At 41.2% G+C, this 22208-nt stretch overlaps 1 protein-coding gene across 2 annotated transcripts in view; it reads right to left on the reverse strand.

Moving 5' to 3' along the window:
• LOC131257780 (caffeic acid 3-O-methyltransferase-like) overlaps positions 1–22208 on the reverse strand; it is a 41926-nt gene that overhangs the window by 11337 nt on the left and 8381 nt on the right. Inside the window, exon 4 of one of the 2 annotated variants that reach the window (XM_058258663.1) lies at positions 21600–21913. The exons of the other annotated variant lie outside the window; for it this stretch is intronic. Coding sequence (XP_058114646.1) covers positions 21614–21913 — 300 coding nt within the window. The 3' untranslated portion in view covers positions 21600–21613. Of the gene's footprint in view, positions 1–21599; positions 21914–22208 lie in introns of those variants that run through there. 2 annotated transcript variants of the gene reach the window in all.

Consider the following 22208-nt stretch of genomic DNA (forward strand, 5'->3'; position numbering starts at 1 on the left):
ATGGTGTGGATATAATAAATACATCATTTTGGGGTAATGTAACTTTGATCTCCTTTGAACCGTTGGTACAACTCGGAGCTCAAGGCACTCTCTTCCCACTACACGTACCCAGATCGATGGTGTGTGGTACACCAGCTAATCCGCTTCGGTTTTTTTTTTTTTTTTCACATGTGTAACTCATTTTCATAGCAAAAGTACACCGTCTAATAATATGACCCATCATCGTAGAAATCCATAATAAGCGTCACGACAAACTCGCTCCAAGGTATCGCCTGGATTTTACTCCAGCTATCATCCATTCGGAAACGGATTGGCTACTCCCTGCCACCAGCCGATGGGCGGTGGTCAGTGCTCTGTGGGCCCCATGATGATGTATGTGTTTCATCCATGTTGTTCATCTATTTTTATAGATCATTTTATGATATGAGACCAAAAATAAGGTATATCCCAATCTTAAGTGAACCACGTTACAGCAAACAGTGTTGAATGAACGTAGACCATTAAAAACTTTTTGGGGACAATAAAAGTTTTGGATCAAGCTGATTTTTGTTTTTTCCCTTCATCTGGGTGAATCAATAGATTGGATGTCAAATAAACAGTATGATAGGCCTTAGGAGGATTTAATGGTGGATATCCAATCACTATTGTTTTCCTGTGGTGTGGTCCACCTGAGATTTATATCTCTCATTTTTGGGATCAAGCCCTAAAATGATCTGTAAAATTGGATGAACAAAATGGATGAAACACATGCATCATGGTGAGGCCCACAGAGCATCGACCATTAACTACCGTGCTGGTGTTAGGGGGAGTAGCCAATCCATTTCCTAGTTGAAACGAATCGTCGTGGAATATTCTACCTACCTTTCTTATGTAGGGCCTGTTTGGCCGGATGGATCCCATGGGATTAGGAGGGATGGGATGGATTTTAAGGTAATGATGGTAGTGTGAGTGGATTGGTTTAAGATCCATTGAATTGCTATATCTCGAGACAAGTTCATGGAGTCTGTTTGGCATGCCCAGCATATCCCGGGATTTTACCTTCCAATCCCTTCCAATCCGTCCAACCAAACACGGCCTAGGCATGATTGAACGGGATTTGGAGGGATGGGATCAATTTTAAGGTAATGATGGTGATGTCAGTGGATTGGTTTAAAATCCATGGGTTCATTATATCCTGGGATAAGTTCATCCGGTCTATTTGGCTCGTTTGGCATATCCTGGGATTTTACCATCTCATCCCTCTTAATCCGCCCGGCCAAACAGGCCCTTAATTTTTCTTACACATGCACCCTCACACCCACACATACCACGATATCTCACACCCACACATACCACAATATGTACTCGAACTCATGACTTATGCTTTGAAACTCTTGTAAGTCTACCACAAAACCCTGAGGCCTTAGTACTCTTCACATCTCAAGTTTTAGATGTTAGTTTAAGACTTTTGAGTGTTTATCATTGTTGGAATTGGGGATGTGAAAATCAATGTACACTCTAATTTGACTACATGCATATATGATAAAGTCGATCTTAGTCATTGATATTAATTACTATGGGTCTTCTTAAATATATGCTATGTACAGTAGCTTAATCTAGTGCTGTCTTAATCATACATATCATAAATTATGCGAGTAAATATTACATCATCTAGTCTTTAGAAACTTGAGATTAGACACAATGGTTATTGGTCAAGAAGAGTTGTGTTTCATAAATTTTAATACATTGATGAGCCATAACTAATACAAGTGCTTGGGAAATATTTGTGGACATTATTGGTAGAAATGTATGGTCATCCTATATGAGGGAATTGACTCGCTCAGCCGATGATCTAGCCAAAATGGGGGTCGACTGTCAGATCTTCCTTTTCTCCAAGAACTTAGCCGACCTCCCGATCCACATTAGGGGGCTAATCTTCATGGACAAAGTGAGCCTAGGCAACATTAGAGAGGTTTAGCGCATGCCTAGGTCCTGTCGCTTCTATAGATTCTCACTTTTTTTGTTTTCAAGTTTTCGATATGATAGGTTTCCCCTCGGGTAGCCCAAAATGTAGTTTTGCAGGCTGTACATGGTTTTCCATATATGAAATATATTATTATTATTATTATTTTTTTTTTTTAAAGGTCTCCACTATTAGGAACCAACTAGGTTTCGGTTGTGCCTTCAATCCTTATCTTATACATGAGCGTGAATATGCACTGAGTATAGGATCCATATATATATATATATATATATGTATATATATATATATATATATATATATATATATATATATATATGTATATGTATGTATGTATGTATAAACTTTTGGACACTTACATTAGTGGATCGAATAACAAGTCGATTGTCAATGTCCCATTAACTTAGGCTATGATTATATGATTAGAGACTTGATGTTGCACATAAGTTGATTAATCCTTAAACCGATGGCATAAAGGGGTCTTAGATCTTGACTGGACAACTTTGGCTCATTTTATGAAGATTTCTTAAAGGAAACTAAAAATGATAATGTTAGATACATCAATCAGGGCTCATTGATTTTTGCATGGGCCAATTAGGGATCCATCAAATTTACCATGGGACTTGTTTAAGGTTAAATCTTATTAAATCAAGGACTTATCAAGTGGTTTTACCATGGGACCCATCACTTAGAAAGTTTTAATCAACTTTTAAAATATTTTCAACTGTTAAAGTTTTATTTTAATCATTAAAGCCTTTTTAATCACACTTGATAATGATTTGATAATTGAGATTTGATGGTCCATTAATTAATTATCATGGGATTTTAATTTATGATGGATGACCTATATTGTAAAATATGCATGTGAGTCAGATCAATGAACTTCCTACATAATAGGGTTTCAGTCCTTGCCTAAGTGGTAGACTCTGAGGAATTTCAACACGAGGTCTTGGGTTCGAAACCCATAGGTGGTGAAATCCCACCACGGTGTGCATGAGTGTGTGGCGGGTGCGTGTGTATAACAAAAATAAAATAAAATAAACTTCCTACATAATAAGGTATATTAAAGTCCATAGGGTGGCGGAACACCATATTGTGTACACACCTGAAACCTTATCCCTCCTTTATATATAAATTATATTACAAAAGGGGAGAACTAGAAGAGAGAAAAGGAGTTTGGGCATCACCACCTCTTAAATGTCCCAACTTTTGTGTGTGTGTGTGTGTGTGAGAGAGAGAGAGAGAGAGAGAGAGAGAGAGAGAGAGAATCTTTTTCCTCCCTTCTGCATCATCATCACTTGCTTCATCTTCATCTCTTCTTCGTGGTCCACCTATGTGGATGGATAGAAACAGGCATATCTCGCAAATCAGAATGAGTTATTCGACATATCATATATAATTTTGGGTGGGAGAAGCTACTTTAGCCAACCAACCCTGCTATTCTGGGTTGTCGATGCCGAATTTGTGAGATTCCATCATATCGTTCATTTTATTTATGTTTTTATTATTTATAGTAATTTATAGTTCCATCATAACTTTTGATCCATTGAGTTTTAGGAGTTGTGTCCAACATGAAAAATGCTTAGAAAAATTAGGAGAACAAAGTGGTTAGTCCAAATAGGATAGTTACTATTTTTGGCCGAAAACCATGAGGTCGAGTGGAAATCATGACCGTCTATAAATAGTAAGTTTACTATTTATATTAAGTCACGATTTTAGGGATTTTGAGTTATATTTTGATTCTAAAAATTCTTCCTATGGTTCATATCACTCTTTACAGGATTGTAAATTAGTTTATATATATATATATATATATATATATATATATATCAATTTATTTCTATTTTATATCTCTCATCGTGGATTTAAGGAATCTCTATGAGGAGTCTATAGAGGCTCCCCAGATTCAGAGTAATTATCCCCTAAGGAAGACGATACTCAACCTCATCAGACCCATCCTTGCATTATTGATGAATAGAATGGTGTCATTTGTGTACAAGAGATGCGAAATACTTCCGCTGCCCAAATGAAATGGTGGATCAAGATGTTGTTCATTGGCAAGATGAAGAACAGCCCCCTTCGAGTTCAGATTATGGAAGGGCTGGGGTTATCAGCTCCTCCCCACTGGAGGGACCGAGTAGAGATAGTCAGATGGGCGAAGCCGGTTAAGGATTGGGTAAAGTTAAATATAGATGGATCGGTTAGAGGTGACCTAGGTATGTCAGGAAGAGGTGGAATCTGCAGAGGGAATAAAGAGAACTTTTTATTTGGTTTCTCGACATAGTATGGGGTGGGTTCTAACAATAGAGCTGTAACACACCGTACTTTTCTGTACTCGGGTATTACCCGATAATTTAATTTATGGAACCGCTCATCTTCATTCTAGCTTAAATCTGACAGTTAAAAGTAATTGTCATTTATGGACCGATCCATCCATTCATTAATTTTCAAATTGGACCATCAATTTATCAGGTCCACCATTTATCGGGACCTAAAACATCAAATCCATTAATTGTCTTTCGAGTGCACAACCGTTGAGTTGCTATTCCACCACCAAATCATCACCATGAGACCAGCCAATCATTAAATCTGTGGTGGGATTCCAATCCATCAATTCTTAAAGACTGGAGAGCCCATGTAGGTCATAAATGGAATGATCTGATGCATGATTCCCCTAGTTTGACTATCGAACAATAAAATCAACCGTTAAAATTCCCTAAGGTAGACCTTTTGGAAGACCCTGATATCATGATATCAGGATATCTCAAAATCAGGAGAAAATTGCCAAATGCACAACTCATTAAACCCACAACCCTCAAGCTATCAATCCACCACTTAATCGTCACTATCAGACATTCAATCATGGAGATTACTGTTGATTTCCATGTAAGCAGTCCCTAGAGTCATTATACCTTTAAGGTTAAAAATTGGAGTTTATCTGACCGTTGGTTCAATAGAGATCATAAAATGAAGTTAAAATCTTATAGTATGGCCCATCTATGCTGCAAATCTACCTCACTTTTATCCTAACTCCTTAAATAATTTATTAAAACATATAGACGGCGTGGATTATCAAATACATCACAGTGGACCCCACAAAGTGAATTGTGTACATAAGGTACACGTTCACACGCAGTACACCGAAACCATCAGCACGGTTTGACCGTGCTGACCCGAAAAATCTAAAAGAAGAGAGATTTTTCTCTCTTTTCCCGCCAGTAACGGTGTTTGAAAAACACCGTCCGTGTATGTTGCATGAGGCCCACCATCATGGGCCATTACAATGATCTGAACCGTCCATTATGTTGTCGTGGTGGGTTTGGCTAAAACCCAGCTCTCCCACACGTGGATACACGTGTACATGTACACGATCTCTTGCTCAAATCGGGTAGGTGTGGTTACTTTTCAAAAAACAGAAAACTCCGTTTCTTCTCCTGTTTGCCAGGCTGGCAACCCTAGCCTCTTGTAACCTCGGCCGTTGGATGAACAGCATCCAAACCATTCGTTTTAGGGCATTTTCATAGCTGGCATTTGAATCTTTCCGCCACCGCCGCAAATGGGATCAAACCTAAGCTAAAACACTAACGGGCCTGTTTGGGAGCGTGGATTTGGAACCCCCTGGATTCGCAACCCCCAGGATTGGAAACCCCTTGGATTGGCAATCCTCTCGGTGTGTTTGGTACCCTGGAGTGTGAATCAACTTTAATTCAAAAATACCTATACATGGTATATTCATGGGGGTTTGAATTTAATTACTAAATCAACTTTAATATTCCCAATTAGTGAGATATATAAATTTTGACACTATGGTTGTGATAAGCCCGCTAAAATATATGTTTTGCCTAAAAGTGATGAAATTCCAAGTCTCAGATGGACCACAAGCACAAGATCATGTCTGAGTGACTAACCAACGATTTTTAATCGTTGATTGATATGGACAATGTTTGGATGGTGCTGATCATCGTTAGTGGGCCATGTGCCCAGTAGAATGATAGTGTACAGTGACATACATTTATACCCGTAATTATTCAAATGATTTTATGTGTAATCCAACCCCCTCAAAGAGGGGATTGGAAACCCCCTGGATTGGCAATCCCCAGTTGCTTTATGCTGCCAAACAACCATGGGGATTTGAAACCCCCTCTAATCCTCTCCAATCCTCTCCAATCCAAGGTGCCAAACGAAGAGTAACCGTCGTCCATTCGGTGGGTCCCACAGCGATTATAGGACCCATCCACACCATCCAAATGCATTGGATCACAAGATCACTCCTTCAACTCAATTCTGCCATTAGTGGGGTTGTCATCTTCCCCGTTCACGTGGGAGACCCACTTGCTCTGAATGTGGCCCATTCTCTGATCAGGGTCGTCCATCAGGAGGACCATGATGTCAAAAATCTAGATATAGAATTAGATCAGTGCCCTGCAGCCATCTGAGTCAGTTTTAGGAAAGAAATCGGCTGACTATGCCTGGGTTTAATCGTTCTTAGGCGTAACTAAAACAAGGATTAATTACCTTTCGAAGCATCTAGATAGGTATTACAGAGACCTATTTAAAGTTACCATTTAGGGCAACCTTTTGGAGGGAAGGAAATCCGGAAAGAGGGGAAAAACAGAGCGCCGTTTGGTGCCGCACCGACGGACTGGGTGAGTTTGAAGACCGAGCCCTGCTGAGTCCATTAACGGACGTCTTCCAGCAGAGGAAAAGAAAGGAGAAGGAGAACGGAAGCAGAAGGAGAAACGGGAAGACAGAGAGATCTGCTGTTGCCATGCCGCACCAAGACTCGGCTCGAATCTGCCGAGTTTGGGGAGAATCTGAGTCGAGTCCAGCTACTGAACATTCGCAGCAGAGAAGTAAATAGAAGAAAGGAAGAAAGAAAAAAAAAAGAAAAGAAAAAGAAAAGAAAGTAGGAAAGAAAGGGGAAAAAGGGAGAAGACGCGAGGGAGAGAATCGGGTCGCCCACTAGCTGCCCCATTGCTGCCGAGTCCATTTGTCCGAGTCTCGTCTCCACTGTCGTCCAGAAGCAGCAGAAGAAGAAAGAAGTCTGAGAAGAAGCTTTAAGAAGGAAGAAAGAGTGAGAAAAGAAAGTAGGAAAGAGAGAGAGAGAGAGAGAGAGAGAGAGAGAGAGAGAGAGCAGCGCACAGCGCTGAGTTCATGCCATGTTGACTAGTACGAGTTGTGGGCTGAGCTGTAGCAGAGCCAGGTTCTGTCCGGATGTATGGACGAGCAGAGGTGGAGGAAACAAAGAAATCAAAAGAGAAGGAGAAGAGGAAGGCGTTTCGAGTTCAGCAGAGCTTGACTCAGTCCGAGAAGGAGTCGGTTTTCTGACTTGCTGGTCAGAATCGTCTGGAATTTGCCGAGCGTTCTCCATAAGAAAGGAGGTAAGAAAATGGAGGAGAGATGGGTGTCGGGTTGTTATTGGGCGGAACTCAGCAGAACCGAGTCAATGTACTCGACTCACCGAGTCTGAGTCAGCCGAGTTTCGACTCGAAACAAACTGACTCGAGCAGGATCAGGTTCTCTGTAGTTCAAAGAGAGTGAGAGCAGTAAAAGGAAGGAAAAAGGGAAGAAGAAGAAGAAGAAAAGGAGAGAGAAGAAGAAAGAGTCAAGCTGAGTTAACTCAGTGAGTCAACCCACTATGTCAAAGATAAGCCTAGCCAGGCATGGGTCCAACATTGTTGCAGAAAGAGACAGGAATTGAGCCACAACGGAAGCTAGCTGAGCTCGAGTTGAGTCCAAGTTAAAGTGGGTTAAAGCCAAGTTGGAGAATCCGACTTGTTTTAAATCAAACTCGAGTCACACCATGACTCACACAATGAATGGTGTTACGACCTAGTTGTACAAGTGCTTAAAGTATGGAGGGATTGGATTCTTAAACTTGTGCAAATGATTCTAACAATATAGGAGGTCAAATCGACTCTTGAAAGGTGAGGAGTTTCCCACTTCGCTTCTTACATTCATTAGTTCCCATGATAGTTTGAATCTAATATGTAGAATTTTATAATAATGTGATTATTAATTCATTCCTTCATTCCTATGTTGTGTGGACGATCATGGAGTAATGCTTAAATTCCTATTACTCTAATCCCAAATTTATTAACTATGTGTATAGAATTTAACTTTATACTCTCTATGTCACATTAGTAACTATTTAATTATAAGTGTAATTCTAATAATCCTGATGTAAGCCTTGATGTTATATTTCATTTTAACCCATAAATTGTTTAACAAAGAATATTTGTGGAATGTTTTTTTTGTAAGAAATGAAGAGTGAATTTTCAATTGTTTCAAGTAGTTTAATCCTACTTGATAATGACATGCCGTATTTGTAGACCCTTATTGGAGTCTAGGGTAATTATCAAAATCCTTGTTAAACTCATGTTTGGATGTTTAATCATTGTTTAAGAATCCGAAGATTTGATGATGTCTTCAATTTAAGAAACATTTTTGCCAGATTTATGGAGTGTGCATGAGCATCATGGTACATGACAATCACGCATGACATGTGAGCTTTTCCGAGTGCTCGATGTAAGTCACACTCTGATTAAATTCCTGAAGGCTCTAGCACTTCAGTTAAACTCACAGAGTATGTTCATTTGTGCCACTTTGGGCGCTCTTTCTTTACATGAGGCTTTTCTGAGATTAGACACTCCACGGGCGTACCCCGTGTATTTTTTCAGGAGATATCCTTGGGCGCACTCACTTACATGGCTTTTTTCAGGTAGATAATCTGCCGCAGGCAGTCTGCATGATCTTTTCCGGGTGGCTAGTTATCCTTGGGTGTACTTATGAGTATTTTTTCGGGTGACTAATTCTCCTTGGGCGACCCTTTATTTTGACAGTTGGATGTGCATCCCCAGACTGTGACTTAAGCATACATTCATACACTCATATATTCATTTACAAGTTCACGTTATCCTCTTTATTATTTGAATACGTTGGTTTAAATTGTTTTGTAATGACATGATATGCTTGAATCTTTGCGGTAAATTTCCACTAAGTTTTCACTCACCCAATCGTGCGGTTGCACCAAATAGACGCAGCTTTGATGACAGGTAGAGACACCTACACGGGATCCTAAGGACGGCTGAGGTGGAGTTAGGCAAGGAGGGCCTCTATGCCGTTGCAGTTGAGCCGTTGGATCTCGATTGATAATTTAGGATTTACTTGCTTTCATATTTCAGATTTTGTGTTTTGTTTGAATTGTAATAAAATAATTCCCCTGTTGTAGGATTTCATTTTGCTCCCATTTACATGTATTAAACTTCCTATTTGTTACTTTTGATATTCCTGGCTTATGTAGTGATTGCTTTGCTTTATACTATGAAATTTACTATTAATTAGATGCATGCTAGTTCATTTTATAACGTAATACTCGGGGTTCTCAATGTGGAGCGACTATCTTTGGGTTTCGAGAACCAGGGTGTTGCAAGAGCTGAGCTCCGTGCGGTATATGACGACCTCATCTTGTGTTTGGACAGTGGGCTGGATAAGATCGAGGTTGAATCCGATTTAAAGGTTGTAGTTGATCTCCTATCCGGGAAGTCGCCCACTCCTTGGTAGTACAGACCATGGGTTTCCAGGATTGTTAAGTTGAAGCTGAGAGGGTCGTTTTCATTCAGGCTTATTCAGAGGGAAGGAAATGGGCCGGCAGACGGGATGGCCCGCAAGGGGAGTGAGAGCTAGTCTTGCTTTTTCAACCAAGTGAATGGCCTTCCCACGCAGGTTCAAGGGCTGATTTTCTTAGATAAAGTAGGGTTGGGTTCTGTTAAGATATATCCAATGTGTAAGACCCGTATCCTATACCGTACCATTCCGTAGGCTTCCGTGGTCTTCCCGGTCGAATTTCGGCAACCTTCGACCCTTAACCGGTATTTGCGTGTGACCCTGAGTCAGCGCCATCAACCTGAATCGACTCAAACCGAGACTTGTACCCTTGTGACCGCGCCGTCGCCGCGGTTCCGATGCTGCATCTCGCGTGCCGATCCGATACTCTAGCCAGGAGATGTGGGCCAGCGTTCGGTGCGAGGAAAACGCCGCACATGCGAATTCCGAGAGAATCTTTATGACTTGTCACATCAATCAATCAATCATTAAATCTCATTATGTCAAGTACACATCACCTTTCACCCATTCCCAAGCAACCCTTAAAGTCAAAAAGTTTCTTACACACCCATGCCTTTCTTACACAAGCAACCACAAAAGTAAAAAAGAAAAAACTCTTACACACATCACCCACCACATCCATCATTCCATCACCAATCTTTCTCTCTTTACAAACCTCTCTTTCTCTTGTTTTTTAACTCATTCCAAGCAACCAAAAAAATAAAATAAAATCCCACGTCCAAGCCTCTCCCATCTCTCCCAAGCTACAAGTGTGGCCCACTTCCTCTCCTCTCATCTCCCATCTCAACCATCCAAACTCCATCTCCTCCGTTGGAATCGAAGCTAAGGAGCAAAGAAGCCATTGGAGCCAAGAAGAAAAGATCTAAGGTGGGTGATCCACCGTTGATTTACTATTACAATGCCTACTTGTGATGGGACCCATTTTTATGTATGTATTATGATCATGGAGGGCCTATAGTGGCGGGGCCCCTCCACCACCATCTGATCTTTTGTTCTTTTCTTTTTCTCTCCCATTTCTTTTTCTATGGTAATGATCATGATGCGGTGTGTGGACCATTATGATGTTTGCATCTAAGCCACCTACCGGCGGACCCCACCCATGTGGGACACACCATGATGTTTATAGGTCATCCCAACTGTCCATAGGGTGCCCACCTTGATATGGCTAACAGTGGGTGTGGCTGCTAGTGAAGTGTGATCTGACGTGGGCCCAGCCCCATAGCTCACGTGGTGGACTGAGTGAAAGATACATCGTTTCAATGCTGGACCCACCCAGCACCATAGCTCAAGTAGTAGACTGAGTGAAAGATGCCTCGTTTCAACACTGGAGGTCTTGGTATCGATCCCTATGGAGGTAGCTAACATGGAGTATGTGTACTGACAGTGGAGTGTGGACTGACGTGGGGTCCATGGGACCCATCCACGCCATCCATCCTCTTAGATGGGCCTCACCATGGTGTGTGTGCTTTATCTAGACCATCCACCACTCCCTTGGATGGTGGGACCCACGTCCGTGTGGGGCCCTGTAATGCCCCGAATCTTCAGGACCCGAGTACACGACCCGTTTCCCAAAAACCCGAGTGTTAACCTTAAAGGATGGTCAAAGTCGAGTATATATTTTTCTTTTATCTTTCATCAGAGTAAGCAGATGAGCGTAGAATGGACAAGTAAGCTAAAAGGAAAGTTTCAATTTTCATTTAGAATATACAAGTGGTTACCCATAGTGACTTATACAAACCAATGTCCCCATTCTCATGAATACAAAATGAATAATATTACATGCGAAATAAGGTAAACTGCAACAATCTTAAACTGTGAAATCCTGTAACAACCCTTAGCAAATAGAATCATGCACCCTTGTCAACCATAGCCTGCTCCTCACCAATATACGGGGCCACCTGCACTACCTGTACGGTTGTATATTTGATAGATGAGTGGCCAGCTCAGTGTGAATTCCCCTCAAGATTACATACTGCCGCATTAGGTAAGCATAATTATAAAACAACAAAGCAATCAAAACAATATATGATGCAATCTTTTTAAATACATGGATGCATGTATGCACATCGGCCTGGGGATGCACATCCAGCCGGACTTGGGCTCGTCACCCATGCAAATCATCGACCTGGAAAAATCATCCAGTTGGACAGGGGTCGATAGTCGGTGGTCTGGGAGCTAGTGAAACGATACCCTGAAGATCCTAAGGGCACGTGCTACAGCATCTATATTAGCCACCCGTCATCGCCAACATGCTATAGATGCATGATTAGCCAAACCATTATTAGTCTAGTTACAATCAGCCAATTTAAATACGTTCACGGTCACTATGGGGAGCACATGACCCAGCGTAGGTTGACGGCTTGGGCATAGTGTCCCATTACCACCATCCCCGGCCCATGAGACTACCATCTTAGGATGTTTAATGGAAACTTATCGATTAGTGGTCAATCATATTACAATATATGGGACTTACCATCGCATGGTTGCACAGTATAAAACATCGAATCCATATAGGAAAAATATCAAAACAAAACCACACAGGGCGAGTATCAAAATATGCCACATAGGGTGAATATCAAAACCATACGATAAAGACTATCCTTAAAAATCATTAGACATAACAATCCTGGATGGTAGCCCCACATCAATGATCCATATAGACCACCACTCAATAACCACTAGATCGAAGGTCCATAGCAATCATCGTCAATCGAGTTACATCCCAAGTATGGGTGTACATTTATAAGTGGGGGTTATCCACTGATGTGCCAGTTTAAGTTCCATAAGCAATCCACAAATAATTTATGAACAAATATACAAGATGAACATTAAGCAGGTAATATAGCAATTTAATTTCCACCAGCTAAAGAGAGATATCAAATATAAATTTAAATGAAAACTATAACTTAAGCTAATGAGAAGATGGAAAGCTCAAGGGGAATGTCATCACCTTATACTTTGAATCGCCTACCAGTATTGCACAGTGCTTGCGCCTTTAGAATTGTATCCTACCACAAATTATGAACTTGTACAATTAGGTCCAAGTTCTACGCACTACCTAGGTTTGGGATCATGGCCCAAGGTTTGAATTATTTATCTTAGGATTTTTAATGAGAAATTAGGACTTTCATCTTAGGGTTTAGTCTTAAACTCAGATTCTAGGATTTGAACTTTACTTAGTGTATTAGTTAAAACTAAATCTTAATAATTATAAGATAACTATTAGCGTTAATGTTTATATTAGCTAATATGTTAATAGTGATAGTTCATAGGTTCATATCTAAATATATTGATATTAAATTCTACACCTAGATCCAAACCCAACACACCATCTATGTTTAAAGCATTGACCTAGGGCTTAGATTACTAGATCTAGGATTTTTATTCTAGAGTTTAGGTCTAGTATAAATTTTTAGATTTAATTTCTAATAGATGTAATAACCATATTAATAACGTTACTAATTAAAAATAGTAATCCAATAACGGCTAATGATGTATAGTCGATAATAATAATGATTTCAAAACAACCATCAATCTTACTAATACATTTAACATTAGTTAATGCGATACTAATACTCATTGTGATGAAAATACATAGTATGGTCTAATAATAATATTTAGTACTTGACAAAATAAAAATGCTAATATTTAATGACAATATCTTTTATATGTACTAATTAATATAGGTATGAAAAATTTACTAAAGGCTATGCATGCTTAATAATTGCTACAATCATGGAAATGAAACTAATGGTAATTTAAAATAATCTGATTTGAGAATAGAGAGTTAACTTATGATTCAATAACCTGGCTTAACGATTTGACTCAGCTGAGTTGACTCAGCAAGTCAAAGTCCCATTGCCCCTTCTACCTTCCTTCTCCTTGCTTTCTTCATTCTTCTCCTTCCTTCTTATTTTCTATTTTTCTTTTCTTTTCTTTTCTTGCCTAGGCTAACCCAGACTAAACCAGGTCTAACTTGACTCAACCGAACGCAGCCTCAATCGAGTTGACTTGGCAGCAACTACAACTCAATCTCCTTGCTTTCCTTCTTCTTCTTCTCCTTTCTATTCTCTCCCATCTGCTAGGACTCTAGCGAGGTCTGGAGCAGACCCAAACCAACTCAACCCAGCTGGCTCGACTTGTACTCGAACCCAACCCCTCAGTGAGTCAAACTCGGCTCGATTCGAGTTGGTGCAACACGCACCCTCTCTTTCTTCCTTTCTCCCCTCTCTTTTCTTCTTCATTTCTTTCTTTTCTTTCTCTCTTCTTATTCCTCCTCTTTCTTTCCCTGTCAGCCGAAACGTCTAGCAACTTGCTGGCGCTTTGATCAGTTCAGCGGACTGGTGCACCCCAAACTGAGCTCGGTTGGAGCTGCTACCGCACAGGGCAGCCACTCGCCGATCTCCCTTCCTCCTCACTCTCCTTCTCTCCTTTTTCCCTTATTCATCTTTCTTCCATTCCTTTCCTTCCTGCTACGCTTAGAACGCGGTCTAGCAGTAAGTCAACGATCGATGATTGCTGAGGGAGACGATCGCCATTAATGGCAGATCGAAAATGGAGCTCCGCCCCCTCGAAATGGTGCTACTGGAGGGTCTGTATCATCCCTTTGGAGCTTATGGATGCCTCAAATCGAAGCTCCATGAAGGTTTTCTTGGTGGGTTCGGATGAGGAAGATGGCGGCCATTTTTTAGTGCGGCTATAAGGAATGCATTTGGATCTCATTACTGCTCAACCCTCTCACTTTTATTTGCTCGCCCTAGCATCCCAGAGCCATCAGATTGGAAATAGATGGTCTGGATTTGTTCTAGCTGAAAACGTTTTTAAATCCGGTGGGTAGAAAAGCTAAAACCGGATGTGGTTTTGTTGCTGGTTTTCTCAGAAAACCATGATCCCTATGAACGAAATGGACGGCCAGGATCTCCTTTCCATGGACTGCTGAGATCTAAGGATGAGGGCGCACGCAGATCGTGCCAGCTGGAGTGGACAGTTCCCGTTTTTGGTATTTTTGTGTTTTTGGGCTCTTCTTGCATCGCTTGTCGTGCGAACACTCGTGTGCTATTTCGTGTGAAACAGCCATGGTTTTGGTCAGGGCTGAGGGACGCACACGATGGACGGTTCAGATCATGGGTGTGGACCCTAGTTCGCGGGCCACGATAAGAAAGACACGGTCCGTCTGTTGCTGAAAACAAAAGCAGAGGGAAATTCCTCCGCCTCGAGAAGTTTTCGTGTCAGCGCTGGTCGGCCTGGCTGGCACGTCTGATGCACACCAGGTGCACTACACCATGGTGTACGTGCACAGAAATATAGGGCCCACCCTGGTGTTTGTGACTAATCCACGCCGCTCATCGTCTTGGCCAGATCATGTAGTCCCATGGGTTCAGATATGGAGAGGATCTAAGCCTTTTAGTGGGACACAACATATTTGAACAACGGACGTTGCCCAACGTCTAATTGCCTCTGGAACCATGAGATATCGTGATTGGCCGTGGCATCGTGTAGGGTCCCTTGTGATGTTGCTTAGGCAAATCCTCTCCCTTCATTTGCTTTGTATGATAATGTTAGGCCATGGACCAAAATATGAGGTGGATCTGAGTTTTGGATGAGCCACGTGTGGTGATAATGCCGTCACTTCCCCGTCCGGTTTTACAACAGTTTCTTTTCTATGTTGTTGTTCAAAATAGATGGGGGTCCACCTGTGATGATCTTCCGAAAGATCCATTCCATTCACCGTCTTTAGCACACCGTGCTAACCCATGGTCCAAAATTTGAAATAGATCCAAACTTCAGGTGGGCTGCACGATCTGTTAATGTATTAAATGGTATTTACCGTCAAACCCCATTAGAAATTTGAATGAATTGAGATATTTTGTGAGATGTCTACTTTACTACTTGTAGTTGTATGATCCGCTCTATTCATTGTGTTTAAGATGCCCTGCTAGGATTAAGGTCCAAAAATGGGGCGGATCTGTTGATCGGGTGGGCCGCACGATATGTTTTAGCTTCAATGGTGGTAGTATGTAATGACATTCATGAATATTTATGATCTTGCCATTCATTTCTCAACCAGCTTCCGACGTCCATTACGTCGAAGTGCGCTACCCGAATTTCTTAAATTTTGGCAGGCATTCTTTATTTTTCGTGCTCTTTCCCTTGGTCCAGTTTAGGCCCCGATCTCCCAAGGATGTCCAAGATGCTCCTTTAGTGGCTTGCACACTCTGTAATTCAAAATAACATTTGTACACCTCCAATTGACAAGTTACCAGGTAGTTGAGACTTAAACCTGGAGATCTTCACAATGACCGATTCATCCTTATATTCGGATGACCCATTTGGCGGATCCAAACCTGATGGATGGTCAGTTGACTTGTTAAAAATAAGGAAGCTTTATGGTTAGTACTCTAACCATACATATGGGTGGATGTATGGTCAGTTTTGTGAATAGGTAAACACAAAGTGGGTTTCCGGAGTGATTAGAGGTAAGACTTATATAACGTTAGATTCGAGTGACTTTCTTATACATGAAAGTTTCTCAGATTCAGATTCTAATAGTGGGCTAAGTATATTCATATGGTGTGAATAAGATGGACGGATCAGAATCTTATTCTGATAAGTGTACGAACAGATGTAGAGGTTAAGTAGTTGATTTACTGTGATCTAAGGCCTGAAATTCGACGTGTATGGTTAATTTTTGGTAATTAGGCGTGGTATAAAATTTTGCATTAAACGGATAGTGAAAACCACGTGATCTAGAATCAAGTGGCCTAGGCAATGGCATTTTCGTAATTATTACTGATATGAGGGTTTTGTGAAATCTAATGGCTCCACATGGTTTTAGGCGTGCGTCTAAGCAATTCTTAGAAAAGAATATATACCTAAATTGTTATGGATAGGGAGTTATTTGTAAATTCCTTTAAGGGAAGACACATATGTTAGATCTCATGATAGAGAGTCTTACCTTGAAGTCTACGGTCAGATGGCTTGATCTATGAAAGAATATCATTCTCAATGGTTCAATTTTTGTTGGGGAATGGATGTAGGGTTAGGATAGCTAAGTTGGTGTCGTACACATGTACGTAACAAGTTAAACTTCATAGTAACACTCGAGGACTTTCAATACTCGAGTATTGAAAAGTTCGGGGTGTTACAGGCCCTCCTTGACACACCCAAACCCATAGCTGTAGTGGTAGACTGAGTGAAAGATGAGTCGGGATCCTCTGTTATCAAGTCAACAGAGAATTCCTGTTACCCTAATGGTTTGGCGTCTGAAGCTGTTTATTACCATCCACCACTCCCCTGAACAGTGGGACCCACATCCATGTGGGGCCCTCCCTGACACACCCAGACCCATAACTATAGTGGTAAACTCGTGAAAGATACCTCCTTTCAACGCTGAGGTTCCCTAGTAGGGCGGCTAACGGTGAAGTGTGATGGTCAGTGGGCCTGTGGGACCCATCCACACCGTCCAACCATTTAGAGTGGGCCACACCATCATGCGTGTGGGACCTCCACCGTCCCTGGACGATGGGACCCACCCCACGTGTGGGGCCTCCCTTAAATGCATGTGACCGTCCAGGCCGTCCAGGGCGTGGACGTTGTCAATTTATTTTTTATATATATAATATTAATATATTATAATATATTAATATAATATATAATATGTATATTATATAGTATATTATAATATAATATATCATTATATTGCATGTTGTGGTGGGCCCTACGTGGGACCCACCTCTCTCTTTTAAATGCGGAAAAACTGCATGTACAGTAGCTTATGATATTATATTATATTATATTTTATATATATATATATATTACATATGAGGGTGGGCCCTACGTGGGACCACCTCTACCCCCCCTTTAATGCATTTAATGTTTGAAAGCTGCGTAGCAACAACTACTATGTGGTGTGTGCGTGTGTGTGTATATATATATATATATATATATATATATATTATTGTATATATGTATAACAGTGGGCCCTACATGGGACCCACCTCTGCCTCGTTTACGCAGCAGCCAGCTGCCCTATTGCTGCTATGCATGAACCCCACTGCCAGCTGTCGTACACGGCATCAAGTTTCGTGGGTCTCACCTGTTCCACCCACGCCGTCTATCTATGGGACCCACCATGAGGCATGTGTTGTATACGAACCATCCCAACCATTTTGATGGATAATTTTGAGGCTTGAGATTAAAAATAAGACAGATCTAGGATCAGGTGGACCACATTATAGGAAACAGTGGGTTTGAACGTCCACCATTAAACCTCTTAGGGCTACCAAGTTTGGACTAATATGATGTTGTTTTCCTCTAAATCCAGGTCCTTGTAACCTTATGAATAAGCTAGGTAGAAAATGAACCCTATAATGGGGACCCACTAGAATTTAACCGTGGAAATCATTATTACCACGGTCAGATATAATATGGTCTAGTTGATCTTTTGATATGGTTTATTTTTATATAATACTCTATATGGATTTTCTAAAAATAGATGAGTTACGTCCGGCCCATTTAAATCGGCTCATTGATTCAGCCCATTGGATTAGGCCCATTTGATTCAGCCCATTTGATTCGGCCCATCTGAGTTGGCCCATTTGATCAGCCCATTTGAATCGGCCCATTTGATCGGCTCATTCGATCGGCCCGATGCGATGTATTTGAGGCCCGTGAGCGAGGCCTAATGTGATGTATGTGTGGCTGTTACATTGTGTATAAATTCCTTATGTAGGCCACTCCTTGGGAGCGATGTTGGTTAAATGTCCACATTGATGGGCAATGATGGTTGGATGTCCTCATTGTGACCTTCCCTTAGGCCTGGTTAAGCTCATTCTTGTTGATCCCGATTGTCGCAACCAATTTACCGATTTTGATTATCAATCGATTTGATTGTTGTGATCGATTTGCCAATTCTGATTATCGATCGATCTGATTGTCGTGATCGATTTACCGATTCTGATTATCGATCGATCCTATTATTGTAGCCGATTGCCGATTCTGATTGTCGTGATCGATTTACCAATTTCGATTATCGATCGATCCCAATTGTCGTGACCGATTACTGATTCTGAATGACATGACCGATTTGACGATTCTGATTATCGATCGATTTCGATTGACCGATTGCCTATCCCGATTAACGTGACCGATTTGTCGATTCTGATTATCGATCAATTTCGATTATCATGACCGATTGCCGATTCCGATTGACGAGACCGATTTGTCGATTCTGATTATCGATGGATTTTGATTGTCGTGACTGATTGCCGATTAACGTGACCGATTTGTCGATTCTGACTATCGATCGATCCCGATTGTCGTGACCAATTGCTGATTCTGATTGACATGATCGATTTACCGATTCTGATTATCGATCGATTTCGATTGTCGTGACCGATTGTCGATTGACGTGATCGATTTGCCGATTCCGATTATCGATCGATTCTGATTGTCGAGGCCAAGTATCGAGGCCGATTCCGATTTTTCAAGGCCGATTCTGATTGTATAGGCCGATTCCGATTGTCGAGGCCTATGTGATGAGACCCATTGTGATGCGTTTGAGAGCCAGGCGATGAAGCCCATTGTGATATATTTTAGGCCCATGTGAAAGGCCTATCGTGATGTGTATTAAACCTTGAGTAAGGCCCATCGTGTTGTATATTAGGCCTTTGTGTGAGGCCGTGGGCCCATTATATGTTTGGCTCTGTGTGGCCATTCCTTAGGGGCAATGTTGATTAAATGTCTACATTGTCGAGGTTGATTGTTAATGCCGATTATTGATACTGATTATGAGTATGTGATAGCATAGCATCATAATACATGCCCATACGCATCATCTGCATGTTTTTTATGAGATGTGATTGACCATTGCATATGCCATAGGGCAGGTTGTTCATAGGGCTCCCTGATAGGCGGAGTTGCCCCGCATGAGAGCATGACATGCACAGAATTGATGCATGATTGGACTGTGTGACTCATGCATCTCGCATTTATGTGACATGACCACCATATGCCCTGCGCATTAGGGTCGTAGCCTCCATAGGTATTTCGTGGATGGCCAGATGGGATACCGAAAATCTGTTCTACATGGGGTGCTATAGATATCCTTGGGTGAAAGTCTAAGAACCCTCTTCGTTCCAGAGGTTGCTCCAACGTCTAGACCGAGTGGATGGATGAGCGCATGAGGGCCGTATACCGTTAAGCCGTGTCTCTCACTGTGTCGTGGTCGGTTGGAAGGGGGTACGGCCTTACCTGCCCGAGAGGAGGGGACAATGCTAGGCTGAGTCTAACCAGCTCGAGGAATGGGTCCACTATCGATGAGCCGGGCCCGATAATGGCAGGCGGATAGTGAGGTCTCTTCCACTCACCTTGTTGCGTGTAATGGGGCAATAATTTGGTTTGGAGTGTAATAGACCCCAGTGATTTTCTAGAGAGAGGAACCGTACTGATATGTGGTCTTATTGAGTAGGAGTTGCATGCTCATTTATTCATTCATTCACTATCCATTCGGGCTGGTGGTGCGTAACTAATTGTTATGTACCTTCGTTATGGCAAGGATTTCGGTTGAGCGCGCGACTAACCTGAGATCAGGAGTTTACTACATTGAGTCTGGCTATCCAAATTTAGGTATGAGACTGGTTTAGATAGAAGCCCCTTGTGATGGACCCCATAGCCTACGATACTACGTACTATCATTCCGACTTCACTCCAGCTTAGTCATTTCATTCGCATCGCATATTGCATTACATCATCGGTATTTGATATTTGGCTTACTGTCTCCACATTGCAGAACTGATCTACATTGCTTCATCAGTACATGATATTGTCTTTATTATATTGTTGCATCGCATCATTTGGATAAGGCTGATGGTATTTATGGGCCTATTAGCATGTTTTCGCATTTCTCTGATATTGTATGATTTATAGGCTTGTCAATATTTTCACTTACTCTGATTACTGTAATATTGCTTACTTGACACTTACTTTATACACACTTTCACCACCCTCTAAGCTTTCTATAAGCTTATGCATGATAGATGCGTGCAGGTGACGTTAAGTTGCAGCAGCAATGTTGAGCTTGGAGCGTGCAGCGGACTTTTGGAGCTCTGATTTTTGATATATGTATTTCCCTTTTAGCATTGTATTCAAATGATTATATTAGTGGATATGTGATGATGATGTTGGCTTTATGATTTAGGTAAACTTGTAGTTATGCTTCTTACGAGATAAATGTACGTTGGAAAATCCTCCTTGTAGGATCCCAGGATCGGAATCTGGCATATAGGTGCTGGGAGCCGAGAATGGGGTACTAAGGAGGCTGTTGGCACCGGATTCGGCAATCGAGATTCCTGTGAGTCTGATCTCCGGATTTGGGGCGTGACACAATGGGTCCCTATGACGTTTATTTTTATTTTTTATTTTTGGTAAATTGGAGGTCATTTTTGGCTGTCCCTTAAGATAGGCGGCCCCCAGGTTTTTGTTACTCGGGGTAGCCCGCATTGCCTAGCTGGTTGTGTAGCAATTTTTCTCGAAATGAAGAAATTGTTGTGTATAAAAAAAAAAATGCAAAATACTTAGACATCTGCTGTTCACTTAGTAAGGCTTGCAGAAACCCTTTTCCTGCAACAATTTGAACCCCCAGCTGCAAGTTTTAAAACTATGGTGTCGGAGTTTTAAAATTATGTGGTGTCGTAGTTTAATCCTGTCTGCAAATACACCTCAATAGAACTTAACCTACAAAGCTCTATCGACGATAAGGGCTCCACTCAAAAAATAAGACCAACACTTCATATTCAACAGTCCACATGTGCAACCCATTTTTGAAAACATCAAATTGCTACATTGGAAGAATTGTTTATTTCTGTGTCAGGATGCAAAAAAGAAGCGCATCACATACATAAATAGTGCATCCACTCATGAAGTTTTATTCTTTCAATTAAAAAAGCATACACTAGAGACGACCAGAAACTGTGCAAACATAGGATACTGAAGGAAAAAAGAAAAGATATTATGCCACCAAGCTAAAAATCACACAGTTTTGTAGCATTCCATGGCCCCAAGGTTACATGTAAAACTCGCAAGGCTAAAACCAGCAAAACCAGCTATCTTCGACAATTCTTCGAACTCCTTCACAGTCCTGATCTTCCCTTTGCTCCAGGCTGTCTCGATCACATCAAACTGGAAGATATCCTGAACACCCACATCGTTCTTTATTTCTTCTGGAAGAATATTGTCCAATATGATCACCTTTCCAGAGTCAGGCAGTGCTTTGTAGCAGTTCTTTAGAATTTGGATGCACCGCTCATCCGTCCAATCCAAGAATATCCACTTCATAGTTATACAAACATACAAACTCTTCAGTAAATTTGTTACAAACACATCCACTTCATAGTTATACAAACTCTTCAGTAAATTTGTTACAAACACATTGCAAACAGAATTCATTTCTATGAGATCGTGAAAGAAAATACTTATACAAGAAAATGACAGCTTCACTTAATTGGGAATTCACTTATTTTGTTGGAAAATATTTTCCATGAATTATCATTCATGAAAAGTTGTACAAAGTTTTCCTTGCCTACTCTCTCTCTCTCTCTCTCTCTCTCTCTCTCTCTCTCTCTCT

The sequence above is a fragment of the Magnolia sinica genome, chromosome 10, assembly GCF_029962835.1.
Source record: "Magnolia sinica isolate HGM2019 chromosome 10, MsV1, whole genome shotgun sequence".
NCBI lineage: Eukaryota > Viridiplantae > Streptophyta > Magnoliopsida > Magnoliales > Magnoliaceae > Magnolia > Magnolia sinica.